At 35.2% G+C, this 24,091-nt stretch overlaps 1 protein-coding gene across 1 annotated transcript; it reads left to right on the top strand.

The window, feature by feature from the left end:
• Nucleotides 1-2,207: 2,207 nt before the first annotated feature.
• On the top strand, nucleotides 2,208-9,573 carry mchr2b (melanin concentrating hormone receptor 2b). Its single transcript, XM_058798348.1, has 2 exons — nucleotides 2,208-2,608; nucleotides 6,359-9,573. The coding sequence occupies exons 1-2, from the start codon at nucleotides 2,208-2,210 to the stop codon at nucleotides 6,996-6,998; spliced, it is 1,041 nt and encodes a 346-aa protein (XP_058654331.1). The 3' UTR covers nucleotides 6,999-9,573.
• The last annotated feature ends 14,518 nt before the right edge of the window (nucleotides 9,574-24,091 follow it).

Raw genomic sequence — 24,091 nt, 5'->3', positions numbered from 1 at the left:
GGGTCTATAAAATTTTGGGGCGAAGGACCCCTTGGGGCATCATTACATACTTTGATATGACACTTAAATCACAAAGCCATTCAAATAATTAAAGATATAGAGTGTTTTATTTGTACATTTCTTTTTTTTTTTTTTTCAATTTTACAATGCATTGTGTGACAAACGTGTGTAGACTTGATAGGTCCACTGTAAATAGTAGTAAAAAAAAAAAATATATATATATATATATAGTATAGCATATAGTAATTATGATACATGATGAGCTGTAAGATGCTCTTTAGCAGGCTAAGGCCATGACTAAAGATGTCAGTGTGACTGAAGATCATTTGGTCACTGGTCACCCATCCAAATCACAAGACATGCAATCAACCTCAGGCTAAGTCACCGTAACCACTAAATGTTCTTCAGCCAGTTTAATTTTATGGCGACATAAACATAAACATGCACTCACACACACATTGTTACCTCAGATTCCTACACATTATAACAAAGGCTGTGGTTTTGATTATCCTTGTGAAAAATGAAGTGTGAAAACTGTGACATTTGAACAGTTTTTGAGGTTGATACAGTGGATTTATGACAGCAGTAAATGAACGTGTGCAAGAGAGAGTGAGTGTGAGAGTGCTGTGATGTATGAGAAGAGAGAACATGAACACCTTCATTTTCTCTGGTGGAGTAAAAGAGACTCAAAGCACTGTAAACTTTACAACGTACAAAGTTTGTATAGTTTCAGTTCAACTTGTTGCGATACCGTAATTTTTAATAAATGCTTTTCTTTTAAACTTTCTATTTATTAAAGAATCCTGAAAAAAAAAAGTAAATATTAAATGGAAAAAAATACCTTCAACTTGAATAATAATAAGAACCATTATTTATAACTATGTACCAATAATAATTAATAATAACTGAGCTCCAAATCAGCATATTACAACGATTGAAGGATCATATAAATAATACATTTTATAAAAAACAGATCCTTTAAATGTAAATATTTCACCATATTACTGTTTTTTTTATTTTTTTTATTTTTTTTTAATCATAATAATTATTATTATACATCAAACAAAAAAATACTGTACCCAATCAGACCATTCCAACTGGGTCATCTCTAAACTGGACTACTACAATGCTCTTTTGCATGCACAGTTACACATCTGATTTGTAAAATAGCATGGGGGAAAAATCCATAAATGCATGCAATAAAGTTTTTTTGGAGTAAACTTTTCCCCTCAACATCTTTTCTGCACTGCAGGAGCCATCAGTGCTGTCTATAGACATCTGGAAGAAGATGAGAACCTTAAGTTACTTTTTTATCTGTGGAAAAGAGGTTTCCAATTTTCAAAGGACATGCTTTGTTCTCTCCTGAAAAGTGTTCCTTCAAATCGGCAAGATGATGGAGTGCCTGTTTTTACAGGAATGCAGTGGCGCTGGAACTTGTTTAATGATGTGTGTTGGGGAGATAAGGCTTTAGTTTTAAAGTGTGAACAAATTAATGTTAGACTTTACGTGTTAATAGAACATAATCCATAAAAGGGCTGGGCAGCAAGATCAGTTTAACAATTAATCTATACAACCCTGAAACACAATGAACAGTGATAATGCACAGCCAGTATAAGCCTAAACAGCAGAACATGGTGCTTGCGGTGCCTAGATAATGGGTTCATTTCTAGTGAATGCACGAACTGATAAAATGTATACATTAAACCACTTTGGATAAAGGTATCTGTCAATTAGCTTGAATGTAAGTGGCTAAACTTTAACAGGTCTAATAAGATGTGCACGCAACAAGGTGAAAACTGTGACCACTGGAGTTTGGAGCGTCTTGCTGTGATGGACTGCACAAATGAATAATCAAATATTTTTGCTCTTAAATATTGAGCGTGATGAGTGAGCTTGGGGAGAGTACTCTGAAAGGGTGGAGACATACGCATCTCTTCTAACAGACGCGCAGAATACGCACAGAGGCTCCAGCTTTTGGGCACTTACATGTACTAAAACAGTGTCTCAGGAGATTGAGGAAGCATCGGCAAACTGAATGAAAAGCAAAGCAGATGACAACAGGGCGATAACTGACACCCAAGGGAAGTTTTTACAACTTTAAACGGTTTGGATATGAAGTAGTGCGCTGCGTAAAAGCTTGCGACGACAACTTTTCATAGTTAATTCTTTTTTGAGCAAAAAGTTTTTTTTTTGTTTGTTTTTTAAAGATGAACACCTCGGATATTCTTTGCGATTCCGAATTTGCAAATTCGTCCAACTTTTCTTGTGTGAACCGAACCGTTCCATCTTACAGCATCATTGACATCGCGTCTTTCATGCACGTCTTCCCCACTATCTACGGCATTTTGTGTTCAGTTGGAGTTCTGGCCAACGGTTTGGTGATCTATGCCGTGGCATCATGCAAGAAGAAGATGGTCTCTGATATTTACGTGCTGAATCTGGCCATCGCAGACCTGCTTTTTCTGTTGGTGATGCCGTTCAACATCCATCAACTGGTCCGGGACAGACAGTGGGTCTTTGGGCACTTCATGTGTAAAGCTGTGGTGGTGGTGGACGTCAGTAACCAGTTTACCACAGTGGGCATTGTGACAGTGCTCTGCATTGACAGGTGAGAGTTGCAAGCATTTGGGAAGTCAGAACAATATTAATAATGCAGTGGCCTATTGCTGCTTGTGTGCATACTGTATTTACCGCTCTTGCAAAGTAGGCCTGAACTATAGAAAAGAAAAATCACAAATGAGATCTCACTGCTATTTCATCAGTTTATTACTCAAATTTCAAATCTGAAAAAAAAAAAAAAAAAATTAAAAATGTCCAGCTTTTTACATTTTTGAAAACTTTTTTTGTAACACTTTATTTTAGGGTCTCTTAACTAGTTGCTTATTAGCATGCATATTACTAGAATATTAGCCATTTATTAGTAGTAATTAAGCACATATTAATGCCTTATTCTACATCCCTAATCCTACCCAATACCTAAACTTAACAACTACCTTACTAACTATTAACAAGCAGAAAATTAGGAATTTATTGAGAGAAAAGTCGCTGTTAATAGTGAATAAGTGTTCCCTATTCTGAACTTTTTTTTAACGGGAAAATTAGGGGAACATTCCATTTTATAGTTATGCAAGCATTATGGGAATTTTACTTTTAAATATTCTATGAACGTTCTGAAACGAGAGGAAACATTTTTCTTTTTTAAACATTCGATGACTGTCCAACTAAAACATTTCTGAAATAAAATGTTCCATGAACAATGAATAAATTTTTTTGTGCAAAGTTTTGAGAATATTTGACCAGATAACTGAACTTCTGCTAACATTACTGGAAAAAACGTTTGTTTGTATCATTGAGAGAACCTTGCCAAAATTCTGAGAATGTTTCCCGAGTGTCATCTGCAGTTTCATAAGAGATAACAACTTTGCGTTGAGATTTGCCAGCATTCCAAAGTCTGTAATCAAAGGACTGACCACAAATATTTCTCAGATACTCATTATTGTAATCAGTTTTTTTTTTAATAGAAAATAAAATAGAAATATTTAAATAGAATTTTTGCATTTTATGTGAAACAATCACTTACCAAAATAGGCTTTATTTTTGCAAAATATATAAAAATACATATAATTAAATTTCTTTCCTTGACCTGTGACATGTTATTGACAGGTTTCTTTCAGATTCAAACCAGTACAGTCAAGATAATAAATGTGCTTATGAAGTGCATCAGCTTTGAGGTCAAAAGGCTAGAATTCTTTATTCAAACTCTAATTACAGAGCGCTATTTTCACCAAATTATATGAAATTACAGCCCAGCTGTTCATCGCTGTTAATCAAAGTATAATCTTGATGTTCCACTGAATGTATACAAAGAAAAGAATGAAGCCAATGCAATTCTCACATCCATGTGATCCATGCTACACGACCTTGAAAAATGAAGCACGCTAATTTTTGTATCTTAAATCTGAAAGGCTGGACTACTGCAACAAAAGTGTGTGACTTTGAAAACCCCTCTTACTTATATTTATAGCAAAAGCACTTTAGCATGAACTACAGAGTACAGAGGAGAGTTTTTTGCTTAGTTGTGTGTCAAAGACATATGAGTCCCCCAGAAGGCCTCTTGATGCATGATTAGGTGATAAAACTCCACTATAACTCTTTTTCATATAGTGTCTTTGCTGTATTCCCTAAAGGAATTCTGTTGGTTTTTACTGGGTCACATGCTTAGAGTTACTTAGATACAACATCTTAGCTGCACATTTTCATTATATTTTGCTAAGCAATATAATCCCACGTTACTACTGTGAGCAATACATTAAACATGAAGCCAGACACATTCTCTTCCCCTTATGAGAAATTGCATGGGGGAAAAAAACAAAGATTGTTGTCTGACTGGAGTATACGAGAGCTGTAGCACTTGATGAAAAATGAAGCTGCTGTGTTTGGAATGTTCACAAGTAAAGTAAACATCTCTTGATTTTATACACAATATTTTTATTTGATTTCTAGAAATCTAGAAGAATACAAACACAACAAACATTTCTTAGAAAGCTGTCACTTGCTGTGCTGTTTTGCAGCTCTAGTAGCATGTGACCTGTTTGTTTTCCAAGAGTCAAGACAAGTCAGCTTTATTTGCATAGCTCTTTTCACAATACATATTGCCCCAAAGCAGCTTTGGGTAAAATAGTGCCTTAATACCCCCAGTGAGCAAGACAAATGCGACTGCACTCTCAGAAATAAAGGTACAATAGCTGTCAGAGTGTATGGCATGGAAAGATGCTGGAATGAGGAAGAAATATTGGGAAGAACCAGACTCAGCTAGGAGAGCCATGTAGTGCATATTTACATAAATGTACTGTACACTACCATTCAAAAGTTTAAGCTTAAAAAAATATATTAATGCTTTTATTCCATAAGCATGCATTTTGTTGATCAAAAGTGACAATAAAAATGAATTAAAATGTTACAAAAGATTTATATTTAACATAAAGGAATTTTCTATCAACTTTCAAAGAATCTTGAAAAAAAAGTGTCACAGATTCTACAAAAAATATTAAGCAGAACAACTGTTTTCAACACTGATAATAAAAAGAAATGTTTCCTGAGCAGCAAATCAGAATATTAGAATAATTTCTGAAGGATCATGTGACACTGAAGACTGGAGTAATGATGCTGAAAATTCAGCTTTGCATCACAGGGATAAAATGCATTTTACAACATATTAACATGAAAAATAGTTCTTTCAAACTGTAAAAATATTTCACAATGTTGCATTTTACTGTATTTTTAAATGGTAGGGGACTTATTTAAGAAAATAACTGCCCCCACACTTTTGAATATTAGATGCATATGCAATTTATTTAATTAATTATTATCTAATAACGTGTTTAGTAAAATTAAGATTCAAGTGTAAAATTACCGTTGAACCCCTGGTGTCTCATGGACTATTTTACTGATGTCCTTGCTACGTTTCTGGACCTTGATTGGGGTAGTACCCTTGCTGTCTATGCAGGGTCAGAAAGCGCTTGGATTTTATCCAAAATATCTTAATTTGTGTTCCAAGATGCACAAAGGTCTTATGGTTTGGAACGACGTGAGGGTGAGTAATTAATGACAGAATTTTCATTTTTGGGTGAACCATCGCTTTAAGTTGTATATGCACTGGAATCCACCAGGAAAATGGATGGATGCAGGCAGTTGTTTTTTGGACAATTTGTACAAAATATAAACTCAAATTCTATTTATTGAATCATCTTTAGCGAAAGCTACAGATTATCCTTATTCCAATTTATACTTATATAAGTTATTTATGTTACAATGTAGTTTCAATATCTCTCTGTTTTGCATGAATATAATAATACCCCTGCATTTGAGCTTTATTAAAGTTTAATCCTGAAAAACTTGTGAATTTTCCAATGAAATCTCATATAAAAAATAAGATCTCTTTCTCCCAGAAAATGGGAAAATAGATCAAACAGAGATCAAATTACTTGTGCTTATGTCTCCAGCTTCTCAATATTTTTTCTCTATAGAAAAAGACCCTATTAATTTCACACGTCTGCTTTGTATAGAGTATCAGAAGACATCTTAATCATATCACAAATTGTGCTCAGATTTGCCCAGATACCAACGTCTGCTAAAGAGATCGGATTTCAGTATGAATTCAAACATTTCTCAGCAAATTTAAGGCCAATTTATCTGAGCTGCAATATCCAAACTATAACTGTTTCTGTTTTCATTTCTTTTATACAAAGTTGATGCAGCAATATTAAAAGAACAAAAAAAAAAAATAAAAAGTGTCATTAATATGAGAGATTTTCACTACTTTGATTAATATGATTTTTTTGTTTGTTTCTTATTCCAGGTACGTCGCAATTGTACATCCTACATCTGAAAAGAGGACCATTCAGTGGACCATCATCATTAACATTTTGGTGTGGGTGGGCAGCTTCCTTCTGAGCATCCCGGTCATGATATACGCTAAAGTCATCTCCAAAAAGAACATGGACATGTGTATGATTTACCTGGATGGGCCTCAGGATATGTACTGGTACACACTCTACCAGTCCATGCTGGGTTTCATCGTCCCCCTCATTATAATAAGCACATTTTACACTCTCACTCTGTACCACGTGTTCCGCTCCATCCGTCGGGTCAAACGCAAGCAGTCAGTGTGGGCCAAACGGGCCACTAAGACAGTTGTGATGGTGATCGCCCTGTTCTTGGTCTGCTGGTCTCCGTATCATGTCATCCAGGTGATTAACCTCAGCATCCAGCAGCCCACCAGTGCCTTTGTGTACGCATACAACATCAGCATCTGCCTAAGCTACTCTCACAGCTGCATCAACCCCCTAATGCTGCTGGTGTTCGCCCAAAACTATCGTGATCGCCTCTGCCATCGCAAAGAGCTACGCTCCCAGATCAGCTCATCCAAGACCACCGTCAAAACCGACGGAGGGTCGAGCATGAGCCCGGACACCAGCCACCGCTGTACCGTCATCTAGCACCCGTCGAGCCTCTGGACATACTAACTGAGGAAAATGAAGAGAAAAGTTGAGGCCTGCACTGCAACACTTGCTGTACGAGTGCCAATTGCACAGTAGCTTGTTTCTCAAAGGGGAAAACTGTGAAATGAAACGCCACAGTGAACTTTCAGGAGGCATGAAGGAGTGAATCAGCACTAAACTGTGTTTGTGCTTTGTGTCACACTCTGGAAAATGTATTATAATATCCTGTTACTGTTTTCAATGTTAATTTATCTGTTATTCGTTGTATACTGTTACGGAGTGTCTATTTACACTAAGTGCAAATAGCCCGAGTTGTTGACAGAGGCTATATACACTAACTCTGCCCACCAACGTGTGATTGGGATAGTCAACTATGCAAAAGACGGCTAGCAAACAACAGCTCCAGTGGCGTAGATGGAGAAATGTGTATCGTAGTCTGTTTGACGTGAATGACACGTGTTCGTATCAGCCTTTTGCCAACCTCTTTCTTTTCCTTTTCAATTTTCGTATCATATCCAAAAGGCATTTATTTTCAATAAAAAGGAAGGAAATAATCGAAAAGTTGAAAATAAAGTATCGAATAGGGGTAGGGTAGGGCTTTATTGTCCCAATAAGGCGGAATCCATTTAATCATTCGAATTAAAATGATAATTTACACTTAATATGTTATTATCGCATACCGTTTTATATTGTACAATACTGAGGTGCGTATATTTGCTATTGTCAATAAATAGTATAAATAGCAGAAAATTCTGCGATTTCTACATAGTGTAAATATAATTTAGTGCTATTTGCACAGTGTAAATAGCATATCGTTAAGAAAATATGCTATTTTCAGTTAGTGTAAATAGCATCTAATTGCTATTTACACAGTGTAAATAGAGTCCATCACAATTTTCACTTTGTGTAAATATCTATTCCTATTTGCACTTATCGCTGTTTACACTTAGTGCAAATAGCCGCTGCCATACCGTCAATGTACAGTATCGGTTGTTTTGAATGGTTCATCCAAAAACCAAATTTCTGTCATCATTTACAAACTGTCGTGTTATTCTGTATAATTTATTTTTATTTATTTTTTTTTTTGCCATAAAACAGGTTGAAATTGTTGTTGTTGTTTTTGTTTTGTTTTTTCAGGCAATTACGGTGAACAAAGATTTAAGCTTTCAAGCTTCATGAAGACAAAAAAATATCAGTATGTAAAAAGTAAAAGTGCAGCTTCTGTTGGGTATTTCAAGCCTTGAAGTCAAACAATATATATATTGTTCATCCTTTGTGTGAGGAACAAACTATAATTCAGATGTGCGTCACTTCCAGTGAACTGTTTTCCGCTATAAGCAGATCATTTAATCGGTGAACTGGATTAGTTCAGTTTGTAAATGAATTTTTCAGATTGATTTAGTGAATGAGTCATTGAAACGAATCAAAATTATCCATGCACAAGATTTGTTTTGCTATCGTATAACTTAAGCGCATGAGTCATACTGTACGTACCATTTTGGGATACCATTATGGTGCTTTTTTGAAGCATTAAAGCTTTAGTGCTTGTTCATTGAAAATACATGGCTGAGAAATCAGTACATTCTGCAAAAAAAAGTGTGCCTTTTGTGTTCCACATGAGAAAGAATTTCAAACAGGTTCAAAATGACATGAGAGTGAGTAAATGATGACAGCATTTCCATTGCTTATTCTCTTTAAGGACAGTTTTTTGTAATACAGTACTGGTGGCTTTTGTTTACATTCTTAGGGAATGATAGACCAGATCAGAATTGTCTTTTATGCAGATGTCAAAAAAAAAAAAAAATGTCTTTGTAATATGAAATAAAATGATTGTTTTTGTGGGTATGTATTGTGTTGAAGAAATTCACCAATGAGTAAAATGAGCAAATATGCTGAAAAAAAGACAGGCCTAACTGATCGTAAATTTGACATTCCATGGTATTTTAAATTTTACTCTCACAAATGTGCAAATATTGGCTGAATATTCAAGTATTTTACTAAATATATTACATTTAAACGTATTGGTTTTAAATGTCTCCAGATGTTACTGGATCCTTTGACAACATATGCTGTCATGCATGTCTGTTTAATCTTGACTTAGGACATTGTACAAGATATAATATCCGTGACTGTATGCTTCTGAGCATTTTATTACATGAATTCACAAAGATATCCAGTGTGAAATTCCCCGTGTTGTTCTGTTTTCCCATTTTTTCTAAGAAGCCCCTGCGGCCCGTGTGAGAACAGTCATGTTCACTGTTAACGTGTGACACTTAAAGTATGTGTGACTAGTCACATTTCAGTCTTACCACCCTCAATCAACACACTATGATGCCTGGCAAATAAACAAAGAATTGCATATTATATCTTATACATTCTGGCACGCACTGACAAATACTTTTCAGTAGGGAAGGTAAAGAGAAAAGGCGGATGACAATTTTTAGGTTATTCAGGGAGAAGAACTGTATAATTCATGGTCACCGATTTAACATATACCTCCTGTTTCTTGTCTGTCCATACTATCCTGAAGGCTTTTGTTTTTATGTGCTATAAATTTACAAAATAAACTCTAAAAACCCTTGACCGTTTGAATATAAATCATGTAGTTCTTGTATTACGTTGTAAAAAAACAATAACAATATTACTGTGTTTACAACACTGCACTGAATGAGAAGCACTAAATAAATAATTCAGTCAAAAATCTAAATATGCTGAAAACGTACTGACCCTCAGGCCATCCAAACTGTAGATGAGTTTGTTTCTTCATCTGAACAGATTTGGACCCTCTGCAGTGGATTGTGCACTCATATTTTGGTTACAACACCTTGATGTATTAGTTTCAAGCATGGACTCATATTTTGGTTAAACTGCCATAATGATGGATTAATTTCAGACAGACACACAGCTTTTTACGTCACAAGAAATTAATTGATGAACCGGTCATGTGGATTACTGTAATGTTTTTATGAGCCGTTTGGATTTCTCCAAATCTGTTCCAATAAAGAAACAAACTCATCTACATCTTGGATAACCTGAGGGTGAGTAACTTTGAACTATTACTTGTATAACTTAATAACTCACCCCAGAACAAACTGGAATGTTTTTCTTTCTTTTGTCGAACACAAAAGGATTAATTTCTGCTAATGAATTTTATGAGATATGGCAGAGAGGAAATTCCATCTTTTCCTAACTGAATGTTATTATATGTTTCAGAAGATATATATGAATCACTTTCTTTGATACTTTTATGGGATTTTAGAATCTCCTTTCAGTGTATGGAGAAAATAGCATCCAGAAAATTCTACAAAATATATTCTTTTGTGTAGCAAATAAGGGAAATGTAGCAAGCTAAGCTACAGCAACATGGCAAAAGTTTACTACATCTAAGCTATTTTTAAAAAATTCATTTTTATATTGAACCAACATCATACCAAGTCAATGCTCTCTCAGTGATCAATAAAACTCTCAGTCAAGCAGATAGACAGGCATAATAGTTCAGGGGCCTGTACCATGATGGCAGACGAACAAATTCAGAGTTATAGGATTAGTTTTGAATTGACAAAACCAAACCACTCCAGTGTGGCTTTATTGGTACCATGATGCTGATCGTCAGCTTTCTTTGTCAACTCAGGCTTTGATCCTGAGTTAATGGAGTGAGTGCGCATGAATGTGTGACATGGCGAACAGCCAAACACAACACAGAACAAGTGTGATTCACTTCTCGCGAGACAGCCAGCGAGATTCAAAACTTTTTGTTAAAAGTTAAGAGATTAGAGAATATGTAGGAATTTAAACGCATTTCCACTGAAGTACTTGTCCATGAAAGAGGACAAATAGAGGAAATGATCTTGCCCTACCGGTGCAGTCACAAATTAAACTTGTGAAGTTAGTTTATATAGTTGATAATAGAGACTTGAACATGTAAGGTGACATGTAGCCATTTTAAAAGTGTTATCTATTGATTCTACCACTTATTTATATTACATATTAGCTGTATACATTAATATTCATTTAAAATAAATGCTTTATAATAATTGTTAAACTAAAAGTGCTTGTTTGTAATGGATTAATAATATAATAATATAAATCATATTAGAATTATATAAATCATATGTGAATTGTAATTTACATTGTATTTTTATAAGGTACTTTATAGTGACCTTTAAATTGTAGGAAGAGAAACTGAGGGAGTGACTTTTTTGTGTCACTTTGCTCACATCTGGTTGGTCCAATTTCACTTTGAGATTCCTAACACAGAACATAACCTGCCCCGGAGCAGGTTAGCCGTGGAGTGTAAGTTACTATGGCAATGAACGCAGCTAAAAGCCAAGCCACTTTCATGGTACCTAAAACCCAGGATTGGTGCAAATTAAACTGAAACTTACCTGCTAGCCAGCTAAACCGGCTTCACGGTACAGGCCCCAGGTTAACTGTTTATTCAACAACTGTTACAAACCAATTTGTCAACAAAAATCAGTATCATGTACAGGGCCGGATTTCCCTCATATTATAGGCAAAATAAATTTTTGCTGTCAGCTGGAAGTATTGTGGCCTTATTGTATACAGATACATTTATACAAAGGGTAACACTTAACAATAAGGTTCATTAGTTAACATTAGCTAACTAGTGTAGTTAACATGAACTAAGAATGAACAATACTTCTGCAGCATTTATTAATCTTAATGTTAATTTCAGCATTTACTAATGTATTATTAAAATCAAAAGTTGTGTTTGTTGACATTAGTAGTTTAATGCACTGTGAACTAAAGGGAATTACCAATGAACGACTGTATTTTCATAACAAAGATGAATAAATACTGTAATGAATGTATTGTTCATTGTTCGCTCATGTTAGTTAATACACTAATGAAATCTTATTGTATAGTGTTACCATGTAAATGTATAGGCCTACAGATAGGCTACGTTTATTTGCATCCTTGCATGTGACATTATATTATTAACATTAAATCAAGTTCAAATACGAAGTTTTTGACCAGCGAATGTTTTTCCCCGTCATTACTGCCACATCAGAGGCAGTACGTGCATCACATTTACGTTTTCATGAACTTGCAGGTTATACAGTTTTCTGCCGCTATGTGGGAGCTCAGTTTTTTTTCTGTTATTTGGCCAAAATATCATATTATAAAATATTAAGTGCTTCGCACAGGCTATTTGACTGTATCTCAACAACAAATGATAGACACTCTCTGCTACTTAAAAAAAAAAAAAAAAACAACAACATTAGCCTTTATAAATATAGTGTTTTTTGAGTAAAGAAAACGCTGTACTTATTAAATCAACAGTTCTTTGTTTACCTTCAGAACATCTATTGCCTGTTCACCTGTTGCACATGATTAGATGGTTTACTTATAATGACATGGGCAACCCATTTCATGAACCTTATTATGGCCTATAATTACTCTATATAATCCCATAACAGCCATTTTTCAGTACCAGGTGCAGCCTAAGTTGTAAACATCCCTCATGATGTTTCCCTATTCTGCTAGATTAATCCCCTCATAAAGATGGCTGGATGAACTGAAAAGCATGAGGATGAAGTAAAACGTATCCCCAGTCAAGCATATTTAAACATCACTGAACCTTTATGGCAAGTTCAGGAGCTCAGAATGCAAAGCAGATTTCCACCTCTTTCAAACCTCAAATAACCAGAGGCTTTTCTTCTTAATGAATAGCAGTCTCATTTGTAAGTAGCTTTGGATAAAAGCATTTGCTAAATGGATAATTGTAAGTGTGGTCTATTATCCGACTGCAAACATTTCAGAACTCATATGACCTTCCAAGAGCTGAAGGTATTTTGAAGGCATGAGCCATACTGCTGGTATTAACGTTAATGTTGGCAATAAAACATTTAACAACATAAAATAGCACAATTAAATAGCATAAAACATAATATTTAACAACATACCAAAAACACATAAAACAGAACATAACAATAAAAAAAACACAAACAACATTTCTTAAAATGAAATAACATTCAAATATAATTAAGACAGAACATTAAATAATATAATAACATAAAACATAATTGGACAATGACAGAACAATTTTGACAACATAACATTAAAAAATTTTTTTTTTTTAAATAAAGCAAAACATACAACATGCATAATTTTAAATTTAACAACATTACATTAAAAAATAAAAATAAAAATTGGATAATATAATGCTATGTGTTTGCCCTTATGTTGTCAGCAGTTATTGTTAACTTGACACCAGACAGTTTAGTAACCTGTGATGTTTGAAACGTGTTTTATATTTATCAAATGTATTTAAATTTACCAGACAATGCATGGTATTTGTTAGTCCATGGCTCTGATCATTAAGCCCTTAAAACTGGGCTTTTCTTCCCAAACATGATAGCTTATATAATGTGTAATATTTATAAAGACAGCAAATGCAATTAGGGTTTACAACAAAATATGAAGAGACTGCACTTAATGACATCTTTCAGACATCTTAACTGTTTTTTTTTTATATATATGAGAACTCAAGTTGTGTGATCATAGTAAGTGGCTGCACTGAAAATCACAACAGGCTAAGCTGTGCCCCCATCCATTTAATACAGCCTGTGGTCCTTTTATGGTCTAATTCATTTAGGGACAGACACAAAGATTTTGATAAGATTATGATGATATTGAGAAGGTTTAATGTCTTTATAAATGTAAGTGGTGCTTCAATCATGTCCTGCTTCAGCCCTCCCTAGAATCACAGCAATAAATCACTTGAGCGATAAATCTCGAAGGGCCTGCATCATCCTACATGTAATGTAAATATCATACTAATTTAGGAGTCTTTTTACGGTTTTGGATAAAATCAGAGATCTGCGCCCTGTTTTTCCTTCTATGACTAAGGCAAACCCACCCAGACCACACACACGCGCACACCAGTAATTAGTTTCATACAGCCAAACAGTTTCCACAAAGCAAAAAAAGAGAAAAATTTGAATAAAGGCCTTTTATCAAAGGGCCAAAAACGTATTAAGAGAAACAGTGGTGTGTAAGTATATGCATAATGGCCTGCATTGAACAGTTTAAAATATCTAACCCTGAAAGAATTTTAAAAAAGCCACACAAAGCATCCCTTAGCGTTGTGTCCTTCTGCAATGCAACTGCACAAATGCTACAGGGTATTATCACCAAATAAGAAAGATTTTTCATGCTTTCCATGACTATTCTTTAGAGATCTCTGTTTGAGAAAATCGTTACATGATTGAGAGATTTTGGTGTAATGAAAGGTATGAGACAGAAAAAAAATAAACAGAAGGAAATCCCATGAAGCCTTGAGCTTCTTTCTCTTCCTCAGTGGGAACTGGAAATAAAGATGAAAGGTACAAAACAAAGGAAAAATAGTCTTTTCTAACACAGTCTCACATAAAAACAATAAATAAATAAATAACCATCTCTCCAATTACTTCAAGGTCATATGCAATGCAACATTGTCATGCTCAGTGGTCCTGAGGGAGAGGGAGCAGAGTATTGACCTATCCGTGGCATATTCATCATTCATCAGTAAATCTTTATTTAACCACCTGCTTAACCAAAACTCACTCGCCCAGGGCTGGGATTGATTTTTCTGATGTTAGATGCTAATGCGCTTTGAAAGAAATAACACTGTACGCTTCCGATCCCATAGGGTGATGGATGCCATCTAATTTGGATAAAAATTAATATACCACACAGCCAAAAGTCAGTTCAAGTGCCCTAGAGTATCATTTACATATTAGATGCCTTACTCTAAAATATTAGCAATGCATAAAAGTCAGTTAAAAAGAAAAGAAAACATATAATTGATAAAATGCACAGTGATAACAGCTGAGAACTGAGAAAATGTCATTATTGATCAGTTGGTCTGTGTTCTTATTAAATATTTGAAAGTTTTTTTTGCATACACAAACCTACACACACACAGCAGCAGCAGCAGCAGCTGATGCAATGCTAAATTTCTCCAAATCTGTTGCATTGAAGAAACAAACTCATCCACATCTTGGATAAGGGTCACCAAAAGAAAAGAAAAAAATGTTTTTGCAAATAAAATAAAATATATAAAAATAAAGAAAGAAAAGAAAAAAATGTTTTTGCAAATAAAATAAAATATATAAAAATAAATAAAAAATGCATTTCTTTATCTCGTTAATCAATGAATCTAAAAAATAGTCAAGAGATTATCCAAATAAAATAGTTAGTTCGAGCACTAGTTTAATCACATGCTAAGAATTAACCTAGGAATTTGTTGGTTCCTTTATCCCAAATGATAATCAGCAAGCATCCTGAATCAGACATCAGACAATACATTTATACACCTCATTATTCACAGGAACTGAGGAGTTCTAAATAGCATTTCCACAGCCAGACATAAACGTTTTGTGATCCTTTTTAAATTCAACATGCTTTGAAATGAGCAAAACACCCTCATTACGAGATGCCAGTTTACTGACTTTTATCATGCACCACCAAATAGACTGGTTTTAAAGGACTGTTGGTTTACCCAAGGCTAAACTTTTAGGGTTAAATGATAATTCTGTCATCATTTGCTCAACCTCATGTAGTTCAAAACCAGTATTATTTTCTATAAGCCATGGAAAACAAATAGTTTTTACACAATGACAAAGCTGCTCTTTATCAATGAAAGTGAAAACTGCTCCAAAAATGATGGCAAAGTACAAAAGACCATAAAAGTACCATAAACGTGCTATATTCAAAGTCTTCTAAAGCCATATGATTATGTCAACAGACTATTTGCCACCATCTTGCTCAGAGCATATGGGCCATGTTTAATGTGCTTTTCAGTTATTTCACATTCAGCTATAATGACTGTACATTCACATTTGAAGGAGTCACAGGATTAGTACATTGAAAATATAAATGCAATTAATCATCAGGTTTGAAGCAAATTTAGTGAACTGGATAACAGTTGCTATAGGAACACGCCTTTTATGAAACTAACTTTTAATGAGACTGAAATATCAGCAAAACAAGAATGATAACATCATGCAAGTAGTAAGTAAAATGTGTACATGCTGGTGTTTCTGGGGTGCTTGTTAAATACTGTTTAATGTGTTTTGGTTGACAATGTGTTAAATTGAGGGAAAGAAAAAGAGAGAATGACTGATCTTAGAGATGATCGGGCCTCACATGAAGTCAATCCCTTCCCCTCCACACTACTCAACAGGAAGCCACCATAATGTGATATAACACTTCAAAGAAAATGTTACTGCCGCAAAATTAAATTCTAGTCCAAGGGAACACTTTCAAGCTAAGAGCACTGAAGCTCAAGTTTTTTTTCCTATTCTCACAAGATAGATTCATGCTGAGAACCAGAATCCCACAGAGATGAGCGGTGTCAGACATGAATGAACACGACCCTTCAACCTGTGCCTGAGAAAAGTTTCTTCCTTCAGTACTAAGTTGCTTTAAAATGTTTTCTTAAAGGCATAGTTCACCCAAAAATGTAACATTTGGCATTGTTTATGATTTGTTGTTTATTTGTCACCTGTATGACTCCGTTTCTTCTGCATAACACAAAAGCAGAAGTTCTGTAGAATATCCTGGCCAAACGTTTTAATATAACGAAAGTTTTAAAAAGTACTGGAGCTGTGAAGAAAGTTCACCACAGTAGTCATCGTGTCTAGCTGGTTAACCAGGTGATCCAGTTCACCAACCCAGTCTGAGCGATTACTTTAGAAATAAAAGTTAATGATCCAGTTGCAAAGTTTTATCAGTGAAAAACAAATAAAATGTGGTCTGTTAATCACATACAATTATCAGAAGGATATGTAATTATAGTCTGCTTGCATCACACTATCATGTTGCTTTTGCAAGTTTGACAGCTTCGTTTCCCATTCACTTTAATTATTTTAAAGAGATCCATGCAGGTTTGAAACAATAAATAATGATGTAAATAAATAAAAATTCTAATTTTTGGGTGAACAGCATGATTCCAGGGAAAATAAATTAAGCTATATCTCACCAAAGCCTCCAAAATATGATGCACTACTGACTGTTACTGACTGAACCAAGGCTATATCAATATATATTGATTTTCATCATCAGAGAACTGTTCCTACAGCTAAAATATGATTGATTGTGTGTCAAATTATGTTTATAATATAACACTAGAGGACAAAACATAATCCCTGGCAATTCAGAAGAATCAGGCAAATAGCCTACAGCTCTTAAATGGGAAAAGAATGAAATATCTGGAGTTGTTTGGAATTGTGTTACTTTTAAATAATATAAAGCAGCAGAAGATGGCTTTATAAAAAGACTATTGGCTCTTTTCACTGTAAGACAGCTGTCATATTGAGCATTATGATTTCTCCAATTCGGTTTTTAGACAACTGGATAAATGGATGAAATGACAGAAGCTTAGTGAAAAAACAAAACTGACAATCTGTGCACCATGGAAAGTAATATTAAAGCAGTTATCAATGTTATTCACAACGTATCACTGAGAAGTGGATTTGGACCAATTAAGCTGTCAAATGCTAGTAGCAGCGATTCTTTTAGGTGAGCTATTGAACGGTCAGAGAGAAGATTCATTAAAAGCATCTGCAGCAGAAAGCGCAAGGACCTAAAGCTCTTAGAAAGAAGTCGTGCTGCACCCAAACAAAGCACTAGGACAGAAGACCTTCTTTCACTTCATAATGAACGCTATTCTCACCTTGCTTGACACGACAACCTTCTGAGAAATATCTTTCTTCTGAGAACAGCTTGAACATTTGGATAAAAGGTTTATATGCCAACCTTTTATAAGATGGTCTTTGAGTTTCATTGCAGTTGAAAAGAACAGCATATATTGTGTTTTGAATGCTGGTCCTCAGCATGGTATGGTAGTTTGTCCTCCGGGTGCAAACCACAAACAATTAGTTCGCTGCTTATACAACAAGGCCATGTTATGTGAACAGCTTAACCAGCACTGAAATGTCTAATACAAGTTAATGTATCGACAGACATTGCTCACTTTGTAAAAATAAGCGAAAAACGTGTTTATATTATATGGTGCATTGCACCTGGAGAAACGTTAGCCACAAACTTAAACATTATTTGTTCACTCGAAACTAAAAGAATCACTTAGCAGCCTTGTCTATTCAAAGTTACATCCAAACTCCAAAGCCAATCATGCATGCTGCCATACTGAGATCACATGATGGCCTGTAATTTATTACTACCACTATTACTATCTTCTTTAATATTGTTGACTTTATATGTCACTTTCAGTCCGTGCTTAAGGTGCTTGTCAAAGCATAAAGATAAAAGTAGATCTAAACACAAAAAATACAAATATAACACTCTGTATACTTACTATAGACACAGCTATTCAAATGTTTAGGGTCAGTAAGATTTTTTAATTAACCCTTTTTTTCAGCAGGGATGTTAAGCTGTTCAATAGTGACTGTTCAGTAATGACTTTTACATTGTTTAAAAAATATATAATTCAAATACATGCTGTTTTATGAAGTTTCTACAAAATCAGAAAATACTAAAGAAAAAAAAAACTAGGTTTCAAGGTTTTCCAAAATTTCTGAAGGATCATTTAAAGTGCCCCTATTATGGGTTATGAAAGGTTCATATTTTGGTTTTCTCCCAAACGATTCGCTCAATGATTCATTTTTCCAAACCCCTCCTTTGCATGACGCTAATCCGCGGTGATTGGTCCGATTGGTCGATTTCGTTTAAAGCAGAGAGCAGCGCTGCGTTGTGTACAGCGTTACCGGGGAAACATCTCCGGGAAACAGCTATAGCTCCAAAAGCGGCACCTAGTGGCAACAAGTGGGCGGCAATATGCTAATGTTTCATGTTGACGTCAACATGAAACGGCTTGAGATTCGTTTTAAAAACGACTCGTTTCAATGATTCAGAGTCGACTCTTTCTTTTGAGAGACATTAACTTTATACACGGTGCACTTTCAGATTTAAAACTTTGTAGGATGTTTTCATTCACTTAGAGCTGTGTTACACACTGCATGAAAGGTCATTTTCAAAAATCCATAATAGGGGCACTTTAAAGACACTGAAGACTGGATTAATGGCCTCTGAAAATACAGCTTTGCCATCACAGGAATAAATTAAACTTTAAACTAGATTAAAATACAAACAGTTATTTTAAATTGTATTACTTCACAATATCACACATCCTTGGTGAGCAAAACTTCTTACTGAGGTTGATTGCTGTGAATTGTTTGTTTTTATGAAATGAGGGAAAAGTCTAAATGATTTTCTGTGGCATAAACAGCATATTACAAATGCTGTCATAAGAACTTATCAGTCTTAAACCAGGAACCATCTTTAATTAGTTGTACATTCCTTGATTATCTGAGTTGCAGACTATAGTTTAGATGCTTTCTGAAAGCTTTTGCCTATCAGTTAGACTGGCCATATAAATATATCTGTCTCGACAGTTTGTTGATATGCTAATCATTGCACTCCGCAAACTGTTGAGTGTGGATGTTTACCGAGACTCAAACTGTCACAGAAAGTACAAGAAGATAATACCCACATTCACCGCGTGTTGTCTATCAAAAGCAAACAGAGAGAAGGGCAGATTAAATATGGGGCTGAATCTGGAATTAACACACTCCAGCTTGAATCTATCATGTGTTCAAAGACCTATCTCTGTTCCTGAAGCTAATCGAACCTCGCTTACCATCTTCTGGCGTGTTTTTGATAAGGAAGCCCGACTCCTCTGCCGGTGGAGCTCTGCTGTAATCTGTGTAGTCAAGGAGAAACTCTTTTCCGGTTTGGAGTGCTAATCTGATGCATGACCTTATTGCAGGGTCAGCTGTAGATCAGAAAAGACTGAAAGTTCATTTGCATGCTTACGTGCGCATTTTCACATTTTATGACACTCCCTAAGCTGTTTTCCGAAGACAAATGGCGTGTAAAGCAGACTTTAGTGTTTTAGTCAATATTCCCCACCACCCAAGTATTCCATTATTCTACCCCAACCATAGATCATGGATCAACTCCATCACCGTAAAAAGCACTTTGCCTTGTTTAAAACCAACAAAGCGAGGGTTTTACATGGGCTTTAAGTGGTTTGACATAAGGTTCTGTCAAATAAGAATGGCACAGGGCCTAATTTAAAAATGTAAAGAGCAGAAGCACATTAGTCGACAAGCTGCTACAGAATTAAGACAAATATATTTTATGTAGGAAGCCAAGCTTGTGCCCACTGAGACACTTAACACACAAAAAAAAAAGTTATTCACACAAAATAATAAACAAATGTTACATAAAACACCCCAATACATAATTGATCACAAAAACTGTTAAAAACAGAAGTGTGTAATTTAGCATGACAAACGGGTTTTCTGAAAATAATAACTGTTTTCTAACAAACACTCACCTGTCTGCCATTGATTGCTTCAGGTAAATTTTAATCATGTTTGATGTCACACAGAAACCTTGCAGTTTTCAGTGCAAATTACAAGATGGCTCAAACTATTTACTTGCAATAAATTGAAAAATCAAGTTTTAACATAATTAAGGTAAGTGCTTTAACACAATTATAATCTTCACAGTCAAAGCATGGCCCCATTCCCTTCCACTGTGAATGATTCACCAGCAGCAGCAGCAGCAGCATCAAAATCAAATCTCAAAACAGAACCTGGTGAAGGAGAAAAAGCCATAATTGGTGAGATCACAATGCATGCAGCCTCACAGGCGTGCTGTAATATTTTAGTGGGAGGTAATGCTGAGGGCATCCATATAAAACAGGCATTACATTGAATGTGCTGGCTGTGAACAATGAGCCAATGTGAGTAACGTTGCATGTGAAAATATTTCAGAGGTAATAAAAGCATGTTATAAAAGAGGGGTAATTAGAGCTGTGAGAGCAGCACTTAACCAAAAGGGAACATTTAATGTAAGTTTATGAGATCACTGAATCAACCTCGATTACAAAACCAGATATTACACATACAGTTTTATATAACCATGCTCAATTCATGTCTTGCATAGAAAAAGCAAAACTAAAAAAAAGGGACAGAAACACGCATCGGATAGGCGTTTCTACAAATTAAAGCTTGGATGGAAGTGCCAACATACCGTATATATCCACAGGCTCTCGTGTACATTCAGACACGAGATTCTGTGAAGCATCATCACCTTAAGAACACGTTAAGAACAGCAAAACTCTAAATTGCATTAACTAATCTTCCCATTAATTGAACAGCACTCTGATTCAATTGGTTAAAGCTTCCTGGCAGCCACTGGATATCGAATCGAATTACGCAATCATCCAATCAGTCCATTACGAGCAATAAATGCCATGAACTTTCTGCTGGATGGAGACATCTCCGTGACACAGCCACTCGCCATGGGTCAAGATGATGGACGACTGGACCATTTGGTAAGAAGCCAGAATAGCATGGAAAGTGTGGGAGGTACGAATCAATTTCGACTACACAGGGAGGGAAAGTGAGAAACCGCTTGGAGGATTCCCAATTCTCCACAGGAGGGACCTTCCCTGTCGGGCTTTATCTGAGTCACGCAGTGATGAAAAGGCCTCATGCCCTCGGACACCAACCCGCTCTCAAACTCCCCTCGAGTTTCACCTCGATCAGAGTAAACAGTGTGATTTTGTTGTGTGCTGAAAGTGGCTGACCCTGTTCTCTTTATTAGCTTTCAGAGAAAAGCCACTAACCAGCATTAAACAGAACACATTACGTTTTAAGACACATTCATCCCCTCTTTCCAGGCAGCGGTGAAAACCCAAGCACATCTCCCCTTCTGGGCGGTTACACAGCTGAAAGAGTCTCTCAGATAGCACCCACATGAAACGACAGGGAGCTAAGAGGCGTCATGTGATGGTCGCCTTGTTTTAGTCAAGTGACGCAGGTTTGACGGCATCACTGGCTGAATGGAAGCTTTTGAAACTGCCAAACTAACATGGCTCTTGCAGCCCATAAATAAACAGTTGATTTCGTGGTTGAGATCAACACTCATCATGAGTTTACAGACTTACGAGATGCTGCGACAGGCCACACGTGTGATGATTTGGATTGAATTAATACAGCAATGTTTAATGGCTTGCCAATTGGATAGATGAAATAACATTCGAGCTCATTTGAAAGATGAAACTTTATCTCAGCCTAATGAATAGATCTTTCCTTTCAAATTAAATAATACTGCTCTGTTGAATTACACACACGTGTCCAAATATTTTATGTCTGCGTCCACTCTCTTCTAATTATGCTTAGAGAACAGTCATGAGGTTCGAAGATGAATCAGATGAAACAGTTCACTGTTAAACAATATACAGTCAAACCAAAATGTATTCAGACACCTTCAACATTTCTCACATTATTACAGTTTATTCGCTATAGTTTAGAAAATGGTAATAGAATATGATAAGACCTCAGAGTTAAACTGTGTCAGAACAAATTCATCTTGATAATGTCATATTACTTTGATAGAAAGGTATGCAACGGATTACAATCAACCAAAAATTATTCAGCTGTTAAATTTAAGTACACAAAAAGATAATACCAATATAGGTCAACCAATTACCAAGCAAAGCTTAATTCTGTTCAGTCTGTGGTGTAAAAAGGTCGCATTAGCAATTAAAGAAAAACACTGAAGCAAAACATGGTCAGGTCAAAGTGTCTGAATAATTTTTGGTCCTAAATTTTTATCAATTTTACTGGTAGTCTACTGTATGAAGAATTTTTGGTATATGTCACAATTCACTTTATTTTGCTATCCTCACTTAAATAAATGAACTATAGTGTCCTGCACCCACTAGTAAAAAGAAAAATTCCCAAAAATTATATCTGGTCACTACTAAATTTAGTATATATAATTAAAACAAAACAAAAAATTGTCCGAAAAAATGAACAAAACGACTTGTTTTTAGAGAAAATGTATTAAATTTGCAACCCACTGTTTCATCCCACTTTTTCTTGATTAAATCAAGAAAAACAATTTGTCTATAAGTCTTCTGAAAACAAGTATTTATATAAGATGATCTTAGATATTTTTACTGGGGGGAAAAAAGGACCCAATGCCATTAGATTTTATATATAAGCACACTATAAGCCTTAATCATGACAAATGAATATAATTTTAATTAAACACTGCATGAAATGTCAAACCTATTTAGCTTAAAATAAAATAAAACTAAATAAAATAAAATACAAAACTAAATAAAATAAAATAAAATGTGTTAACTCTAAATTGTCAAGTACAAAATTGGGGTTGTGAGAAATACCCATAATTCTTTGAACTTGAATTTAGTAAGTAGAAACAACATTTTATGGTAAACCTGAGTCTGCATGCTGCAACTTCAGTGGTTAAGTTCGCTGTTTGTAATTACCACATTGTTAAACATGGGTAAACACCAGTTTTGAGAAGTATCATCATTTCATTTGAGATAACGACTTTACTCCAAGATTTTGAGTGAATTCAACCTGTTGGTGTTTGCAGCGTTGAAGTTCTATATTCACTGTCAAAAGTCACATTGTAATTGTACGAGTAAAAGCCTGTTTTGATGATACAAAACAAATAAAAGAATCTTGCACCAATTTTATCCAATATAGATGCCATTGTCACTAAAACTGTGCTCATAAGAAAGCTATAAGTGAAACTAGCAATCAATAATACTGTGATTCATCGAGAATTAAAGTAGATTAAAAATGAATCACTGTCAAAAAGTGTAGCATACTGAAACTGAGGCGCCAAGACGCTTTCAGAAGTTAATCTATCATCAAACCAGGCTTTCTTTAAGGTTAGACAACAGAAATAGATTGAGGCAGAGACATCTTAAAGTCCTACTGAAATGTCATATTCCTGCTTTGAGACTTTGAGTAATCCAGTCAAGGTTCAGCCATATGTTGAAAGGGCACAGGGCACGTAGGGGAAAACAGATCAGAAGTTTTCCAAAGGAAAAACGCTGCAAGGAATCTCCCTGCCTTTAGGCAACACTATGATGCACCTCCAATCTGCTGATCCTATCGGAAACATGCTCTCTGGAAAATATCAAATGCAGAGCCTTGGCTGGTACAGGAACACACTGACAGAAATAATCCCCTCCGGTCATAAACGTTCAATATTTCATTATTTGATTTGAC

This window comes from Onychostoma macrolepis, chromosome 14 (assembly GCF_012432095.1).
Source record: "Onychostoma macrolepis isolate SWU-2019 chromosome 14, ASM1243209v1, whole genome shotgun sequence".
Classification (NCBI taxonomy): domain Eukaryota; kingdom Metazoa; phylum Chordata; class Actinopteri; order Cypriniformes; family Cyprinidae; genus Onychostoma; species Onychostoma macrolepis.
The sequence above is the reverse complement of the archived record's forward strand: the minus strand, read 5'-3'. Positions and strand labels throughout refer to the sequence as shown.